The sequence below is a fragment of the Fusarium pseudograminearum genome, chromosome 3 (genome assembly GCF_000303195.2).
Source record: "Fusarium pseudograminearum CS3096 chromosome 3, whole genome shotgun sequence".
NCBI classification, from domain to species: domain Eukaryota; kingdom Fungi; phylum Ascomycota; class Sordariomycetes; order Hypocreales; family Nectriaceae; genus Fusarium; species Fusarium pseudograminearum.
In genome coordinates, this window is record NC_031953.1 from 726,111 (window position 1) to 734,871 (window position 8,761).

Genomic DNA, 8,761 nt, shown 5'->3' on the forward strand with positions numbered 1-8,761 from the left:
CTTTTCTTTAATTTATACCTTTTTTTTAATTTATACCTTTTCTTTAATATATACCTTTTTTTTAATTTATACCTTTTCTTTAATATATACCTTTTTTTTAATTTATACCTTTTTTTAATTTATAAATTAATATTTTATTTTAATTAATATTTTACTTTATTTTTTATTAAAAGAGTTATTAATATTATTAATTTTATATAAAATAAAGTTAATAAATATACTTATAAATAATTTTTAAATTAAATATAATAACTTTTATTTAAAATTTAATTTATATTTATATTAATAGGAAATAAGATTTTTATTTCTAATTATACTTTTCTTTAGTATTATAACTCTAATGCCCTTATTTAACCTTTACCTTACTTTAATATAATTAGATTTATACAGTTAATAATATATTTATATTAAAAGGATCTCATCTCAAAGTCTAATACAGGATGTCCCAGATCGCTGACTCGTACTAAAATACACTCATTTCCATGCTCATGGCAATTTTTACCTTGAGTATGACTATATTCATGGCCATTATTAACGACCTGCTCAAAGCAGTGCCAACTGTCACATTGGCTATTCAGCAGTTCTACTAGTCGTTCCGTTGCTTGGAATTGTGCTAGTAGTGGCCCAATTGTTGCTGCCAGTTCGTCTAGCTGGAATGTTTCGTAGCTTTCTGGAGCAGTCGGGATATCCCGAATATTGTCGGCCAGCTTCATGTACATTGCCGCAAGGTCACCCAGTGGCCCTTTTGGCACAGTGACTGTATTCGAGGTGTCCAGATTGGCATCTTCTAGAGACCGTTGAAGATTGGCCTTTTCTTCCTCCGCAATAGACAACTTGCCCTGAACGGTCTCAAATTGGGAGCGCATCTGGACAAGATCTCGTTGGCTCATAGCAAGAAGAGCGACCTTGTCTGACACTTGTGCTTCCAGAATCAGCTTCTGGTCTTGCCACGCGTCCTTCAGGTCTTGATGAAGGGACTTGACTTCCTTGGCAGAAGTTTGCGACTGCCTCTCGACGTCGATAACCTTGATTGCCAACTCATTCTTGGCAGTCTCGGCACGTTCGGCACGCTTCTGCTCCGACTCCAACTTGGTGGCCTGCTCAGATAGGTTCTTGAGGCAGGCTGCGTTTTGCCGTTTTTCACTGTCAAGACTTGCTTTCAAGCGAGCTACTTGGTTTTGCAAGTCTTTGACTGAATTTTTGGCTTGGGCAAGATCGGCGCGAGGAACCAACCCTGCTAACCTGGTCGCCGCATCACGGAGACGTTCCGTGTAGTCTGCCACTACCTGATCATCTCGATCAAGGTTTTCTTGAGCCTCTTCCAACTGTAGTTCGAGATCTTCCTCAATTTCTCTAAGGTTAGCAATTGTGACATCACGACGACCTACACGACTCTCCATGTCCTTTAAGTCGTCCAGGGAGTTGTGAAGTCTAGCTGTAGCCTCGACCAGCTCGTTCTGTCGATGGACATCATGCTGATTGAGCCTATTTACTTCACCTTCCAGCCAGTCGCACCTCCCCTTCAGCTGCTGATACTCAGCCTCAGAAGCCAACTGACTGGAAATCTCCGCGAAGTTAGCCATGGTGGGCAAAGTGTTGACTGCCCGCTCGGTAGCATTGATGCTCGCTTCCATTGGTGTCATACGAGCCATAAATTGCTGTTCTGTCAATGTGGCAGCCAATCTATTGTCAATATTAACAACAGATTCGGCTACCGCCTTCTGGCTAACATCAGAAGCCTTGACCAGGTTGGCTGTAGCCACCGAGCTCGCTTCCATTGACAGCAGCCGATCATTGGCCCGCTTGACGGCATTGGAAATACCATCAAGTTTCCCGGATGTGGCTTCAATGGTGGCACTGTGCTTGTCTAGGGCTTTGTGAAAGACCCTAGGAAGCTCATCTAGCTTGCGGTAGCTGGTCTCGATACGCTGGACGGCTTCGGAAAGACTCTCAACTTTACCAACGACATCCTCAATGCAATCGGCCGCCGCAGGGAGCCGATCAAGCTTGGTGCAGCCGACCTCGACACGATTAATGGCGTTGGAAATACCATCCATCTTGTCGTCACTAGTCTTAGCTAATACTAAGGCCCTGTTGACTTGGTCAACCTTGGCACAGTCAGTGCCAAACTCGAGCAGCATTTTGCTGACTTCGTCGATCTCACTAGGAAGTCTGTGCAGGCTGCTAACGCCAGAGCTGATTGTGGCCAGGGACTTGTTGGCTTCGTCAACGGCCTTGTGAAGCCCATGAATCTTGCCAACGCTAACGCCAACTGCACGTAGCATACGTTGGACTTCACTCATCGCACTGGGAAGTCCTCTGAGATTCTTGCAAGCAGTGGTAATCTCAAGCAGGCTACTTTTGACTTCACCGAATACATTGGGAATTGCATCCAGCTTGTCATGGCTAGCACCAAGTGTTGCTATGCTATTGTTGGCGTTAGCAACCGCCGTAGAAAGAACATTGAGAAGATCAATGGTTCTTTTATGGGAATCATTGACAGATATTCTAAAGTTCTGTCGGTGAACCACCTCATCGCGAAGCAGCCTTACCGTTTGGTCCAGCTCGGCCTTCAGGCGATCAGCTGTAGATGCCACGGAAGTGTGGACAGACTCCAACTTTGTCGTCAGGTCTGTGTTCTCAGATTCCACCAAAGTTCGGACAGATTGAAGATCCGTCTTTAGCTCCGTAGTTCCAGATTCCACAGAAGCGTGCACGGCCTGAAGATCACCCTCCAGTTTCGAGCTGTTAAACGCCACTGTCCGAAGACCTGCCTTGAGGTCTGTAGTGCCAGACACCACGGAAGTTTGGATAGCCTGGAACTCTGTCCACAAGTTTGAAGTGACAGATTCAACTGAAGTCTCAACAGACTCAAGGACCTCCGGCAGAGTGGCAGTCAGCCCTGCAAGAGCCGCATCTAAAGCAGATTGCTTCTCTTGCAATTTAGCGTGCTCTTGTTTAATTTGAGCCGCTTCTGCCTCTACTTCTCGTCTCTGCCTTTGCGCATCATCCCTTGCCGTTTCGACGACACGGCAACCTTGGACAAACTGGTCGAGGATATTGTCCTGTGATCGCTGCGGGATTCTGGACTGGGAGAGAAAATCCCTGATCGCTTCCAGATCAATAATATCAGAATGCACGTCCATATTATCGGTTTGGCGCGTATGTCAGATGTTAATTTGTGGTGTAAGTCTGGGAAGGAACGGAGATGGGAAGACACCCACCATATTACATAATCACACAGTTCCTACCTAGGTAGGTACTTGTCGCTTGGAAGGTTAGGTGTGCCTTCCTCATTTAATATATTGTACTTTCCTATCTTGTATCTTGTTCTCTTCCAGTTTCATCCGATTTTTTCCCACTTACCGTTTTCATTGTCTACCCGAAACCCAAAGACAAAGACGAAATGGATTTGCAAGACGTTGAAATGGCGATGCTTACTTCGGATCTGCCCAACCACGCTTCTCGCAGTGCTGAGATGCCGATGCCTGGGGGGGACGATCAGATGAAACTGGTCGACTTATGCGCAAGGAGCAATTCGCTCTATGAGCTATACTTGCAGCTGCCCAAGCTTGCACATGATCTTGAGAGAAATCCGGTCATGAGGCAGAATAACTTCAGGGTTGTTGAAACTGTCAGATCTCTGAGGGAAATGAGCTGGGTTGTATGTGAACTTCTGCATAGCATGTCACCTCGCGTGGTTGAGAGCATTGTTAAAGGCACTTTTGCCTATGATTCTCAACGACATATTGACTGTTACCCAAAGCCAAGCAAGTACGATGGCGAGATACCAGGGATTTATGTCGTTGGCTTAAGCCGACGGGGCGAGAAAGGCCGGTTTCTCAACATCAACGAGATGGAGACCTTGATTCAATGGCTACAGTTTTACATTGAAGGGTATCTCGCCTATGCCAAGAAACAGTATGCTGACCTTTCTTCCGACGAGGAAATTGCCCTCAAGCGCTTGAAAGCTGTTGACAGTGAAGCGGGAGGCAATCCGTCACCTAAGCCAGTCTTCATTGAGAAGGATGAAGAGATTCCAAGGATACGGGCATTGATTGATACCTTCAAGAAGATGTGCAACAGAAGCTTGGATGCTACAGGCACTGTCAGAATGTTGCAATCTCCCCTTTATGTGGGCTGCTCTAAGAACCTAGCTGACCGTATGTCAATATATGAGAAAAACAGCCTCAAAGGAATGAATAAGCCTTTGGGGCTTACTGTTTGTATCATGAGGAAGCTCAACAAGCCACTCAAGCTTCATGTTTGCAACGTGATACGCATATGGGAGCCAACGCAGCTGCCCATTGCAGAACAGCTTGTGGCTTCACTTGCAAGCTCGCTTATCTACCAGCACGGCTTTAATGCTACAGAGGCTGGGGGTACAGGGCCTAACACGATAACGTCAGCCAGTGGTATTATGCATAACACCAAGATGGTCATGTCAGACTTGAAGCATCTAGCCACAAATGCTAAGAATAGTATCGCTGAGCTGGAACAACGAAAGGGATTCGTTGATTCTCTTAATAAGATACGTGGAAGTGTTGCTGATATTGCTGTGACAATGGAACAATGCGATCGACAGCTACGAAGTCTTCCCGAAGACTTTCGCTGGAACAATACATTAACAAAGCTTGAAGAGCTTGTTGACCGCCTTCAGAAGGAAGTAGAGCAAAAGAAGGAGATTCTACGGTTTTGGGAGCTTATGGTAGAAATCCAGCAGTTATCAATTCAAATACTAAAATAAACAATGGCTTTTAGTCCTGCATGTAAAGTGTGGAGATGTGTTGTAAATGAATTTGATTAAATTGTTCAATTGAAGAAACTGTCCTAATTGAAGTAAATGGATCAATTGATACACAATAAACAGACGTAAGGCATTCGTAGCGTATAGCAAATACCCATTCATATCTTGCTGCTAGTAAAGTGTAGTGCTTGACATGTTGTTTGTGACATTTTAAAGGTGGTTTTCTAGACATTCTGACTACGGGACTGGCTTTGCCAATTTGCCGTTGCGTTGTTATGATAATGTGATTTGATTGCAGTTTAAAGACATTTGCAAAACGTATTGCGGTACTTGAAATAACACCTGTGATTGGAGCATGTTAAACTTTGCGCCTCATTCGACCGTGTGGTGTATAATGGCGATAAAGTTGTCTTAACCTCTGATGAACGAAAATTCGAGGACTGCTATGAGCGACCTGTCCTTGACGGCCTTCAGTATGGTATCTGGACAAGTACGAAAGAGCCGTTTACGCGTAAGCGCAGGCCCAATTAAATGTGCCGGGTATTATCTTGATGTATCGACAGACAAGTTCGGCATACGTCGAACGTCTGTAATGCCGTTGTTTGCGGTGTTATGCCACTGAGGTCTCTGCCGGCGTGATGTTGTTTGCGTAGTTATTCCATCGTTGTCGCTGCTTAGGCAGCCCTCATGCCACACTCGTCTCGAATCGTCGTTATTGACCAGATAATACCTGTGTGACGAGGAAATTATTAGCTAGATATCTAAATCTGATCAAGTAATGACGGCGTCTGGTCGTTAGTTGTGGTTAGGGAACTCAACTGGCGTTGTTGGATTTTGAAGATTGGAGAGCATGTAAAATTGCAGAGGCAAATAGTGAAATCAGGTGCAAGCTTGCAAATCAAGAGTTAGGCGGACGTGCGTGAGGTGATTATTTTATGGAAGATCGCAATCGAAAACTTGGGTGACGGTTGGCAGTCTTGAGCCTCAATTTTGCATCCCAAGTCCGCCTCCCTTCAAATTTTCAACTCAGCAACATCATCGCCGCCACCACAGGTCACCAAAACTTATGACCGTCTACGAGAAAAACGATGAGTGGGCAAATGAAATCTAAAAGTGGACGTGATGCAGCACGAGCCGCCCAGAATCCGGTTGCGAAACGAGCCGCTGAACAGTGGATTGAACGCGGGAGACTTGAAGATCAAGACATCGACAATGTGGTCGGGTATCTACGGAAGCCTCCGGGGCAGGACTGGACAGCCGAAGATGAGGCCGAGATCCAAAGACAATGGGATGTCTCTGAAATGAAGCAGGTTAAGGATGATGCCAAATGGGGGAATTACGCCCAGTTTGCCAATCTCCTCAGAATCTCGCTTCGTGTGCTTGGAGTCGCTCTACCACTCGTCATTTCTCCCCTGTGTGCTATGCGTTTCTTGCCAGAAGCAAGTGCGCGCGGTTGGGCAAGCAAGTATATCTACGCGAGGCCTTTCTGTGACGCACTCTCTTCCATTATCGTTCATCCCTTTGTGGGAACAGGGGTGCAAAGGCTTGTTGCGGTCTTGAGTTACGCAATTGTTTGTCGAACAGATAATCGCGAGGTCGGCCTTTTCGCAGATCAGGGTCTTAACGATTGTCCCGCCTTCATGAGAGCCATACGCTGGCTCGAGTCCTCTCGCGAGCAAGGGCCCGATCAATCCAGGCACCTCACTCTTGGACAATCACTGGACCGATCAGCCGAGAAGAGAGAGAGCGTGTCAGCAGTCACGAAGCTTTTCCATCATATCGGAAGTATAGCCTCGAGCAAAGAGTACAACATTGCGACCCCCAGCCAAGGCTTTGATGTTGAGCACGGCCTGCCTGTTGTCTTCCTTACTTCTGAGGACGTGAACAATGTACGAGAAGCTATCGACACTTTCGATTGGCCAGAAACCTTGCGCGACAAATACGCCTGCACCACGGCCGAAGCCTTACAAAGTTACAGGTTGACACACAAAGTCCACGATAAGCCTGGCGCATCAGAGCTGGGACAGTACTTCGAGCGATGTCATAAGGAAGTCATGCGTGGCTGCCTGCTGGAAGCCAGGCGACGAACCGAGCCCGCGCCCAGTCCCCAAGATGACGAGCATGAGGAGTACCACCGTGGTGAGAACAACGATGGTGATATACAGAGTGATGATGGTCATCGCGATGATGAGAGCAACAATGGTGCATTTCAACAGGATGCGACCCCTCCAGGAGCCCAAAATGCCACGGAGGAAAGTCGACATCAAGTCGAACATCTGGCCGCTGATCTTCCACAGTCAGAGGGCAATGTTTTACAAACTCCTTCGTCATCATCAAGGCCAGCTACCATGCCAGACGGATATCCAATCGCTGCAGAGTTGCACAGTCTTGTACAAAAGGTACTTGAGATGGAGACTATGCAACAAGAGCAGGAAGCCAAGCTGCAAGAGCAGGACCTCATGTTGCGAGACTACGCTGCAGAAGTGGAGCAGCTGCGAAGGGATAAACAGCAACTGTCCGAAAGCCTGGATACTCTACTGGCAAGGACTGGCGATGCACGCGCTGAGCCCCCGTCAATTAGCCATGATGATCATGGCAATGATAAGTCTGGCGATCCTATGGACCTTGGTTCTCAACACGGTATGGCTTTGGAATGAACTCAGATGCAGATAAACATACCGAGGTTCGCTACTTGCCCGACAATGCATCAGCTGTGACTGGACTTGACAAAGTCGAAATAAGAAGATATTTCTGGGACTGTAGAATTAGCATACTTGAAGAAGATCATCAAATAACCAAGAAGACGTCTACCCTCAAACCAATTACCCATTAGATCATATTGTGAATGCTTTATCGCTAACGTAAATAAATTAAAAGACTACTTGAGTGTGATCCGTGATTGCCGGATTATGTGGGCCGTTAATTCCCACCGAGTTCCATGCCTCACCTTTACATCGCAAAGTCAAGTCAGAGCGCTCGCCAAAATGGAAGAGCACGCGCGATCTGATATCATCATTCTGGAAGCTATTAGAGATTATCTAAGAGCCAAGATTCCACAAGGATAAGTGGAATTCATCTATTAGCAGTTTCGTTCAACTACAGCCTCCATCGTCAAGATGCTTGAGAGCTGATAGTTTGTCTACTACCACACTAATAATGAGCATGCATAGTTAGCCTCATACATAACCTCCTGGCTGTTACGATAGTGATACGTGAAGATGTTCAATACTTTCCAAATGCAAGATAAGAAGAAATTGTATTATATGTATCAGAGCAACAACTAGTAGTACTGACAATTGTATTTGGCGTCTTATTTGCTAGGATTCAATGCCTGATGATAAGGTTTCCATCTTCAAATAAACGTTTCAAGCACTGTGACTAGTGCTTACATAGACAGGATCTAGGATTCAATACAATTACCCGATCCAGAAATCACTCACTTGTTTATTGGCCTGTGACAGTGCCACCCCAGTAGTGTCGTTTCATCGGGCGAGTTAGGTATGATGACGGATAGTAAGACAGTGGATTGTTATGGAGTCTAGACCCGCACTTAAATTGACGACAATCTTAGATATTATCACAGAACGCAGCAGACAAGATAATATTTCCAAAAAAAAGCAGAAGACCATTCATTCATTTCTATGAGGGTTAGTGACCTGGCCCGGTTCCTTGACGTTTATTTCCATCGACTCATTCACATAGCGTTAGCCACACATGCTAGGCTCACAATCGGCAGTCTTTTAACCGGGGCATAGCTTCGGTCGGCTTAATACTTTAGGACTTTGAGACAGTTATAATATTAAACAATTGAGGTTGGAAGTAACTTGCAATATTCGGAAACAGTTAACGACCTAACATGCCAACATGCCAATGACTCATCCACCTGCGACAGGCGGAAACATGCTAATAGCCTGCTGTAGAGTGACAGAAGCACTAGACTAGATCAATTGACTCTCTAGAGAAAATGTACTAATTAAAGAAAATATCCTATTAAAGAAAAGGTAGCAATTAAAG

General features: G+C 45.4%; 3 protein-coding genes across 3 annotated transcripts, besides 3 other annotated features; 2 read left to right on the forward strand and 1 right to left on the reverse strand.

The window, feature by feature from the left end:
- Position 1: 1 nt before the first annotated feature.
- Positions 2 to 168: a repeat region.
- Positions 169 to 175: 7 nt separating this feature from the next.
- Positions 176 to 316: a repeat region.
- Positions 317 to 366: 50 nt separating this feature from the next.
- Positions 367 to 413: a repeat region.
- FPSE_11101 (uncharacterized protein) lies at positions 408 to 3,146 on the reverse strand (the record flags this gene model as incomplete). Its single annotated transcript, XM_009264218.1, has 1 exon — positions 408 to 3,146. The coding sequence occupies one exon, from the start codon at positions 3,144 to 3,146 to the stop codon at positions 408 to 410; it is 2,739 nt and encodes a 912-aa protein (XP_009262493.1).
- Positions 3,147 to 3,406: 260 nt separating this feature from the next.
- Positions 3,407 to 4,747, forward strand: FPSE_11100 (uncharacterized protein; the record flags this gene model as incomplete). The annotated part of the gene is made up of 1 exon (XM_009264217.1): positions 3,407 to 4,747. The coding sequence occupies one exon, from the start codon at positions 3,407 to 3,409 to the stop codon at positions 4,745 to 4,747; it is 1,341 nt and encodes a 446-aa protein (XP_009262492.1).
- A 1,088-nt stretch (positions 4,748 to 5,835) lies between these two features.
- Positions 5,836 to 7,404, forward strand: FPSE_11099 (uncharacterized protein; the record flags this gene model as incomplete). Its single annotated transcript, XM_009264216.1, has 1 exon — positions 5,836 to 7,404. The coding sequence occupies one exon, from the start codon at positions 5,836 to 5,838 to the stop codon at positions 7,402 to 7,404; it is 1,569 nt and encodes a 522-aa protein (XP_009262491.1).
- Positions 7,405 to 8,761: the final 1,357 nt, after the last annotated feature.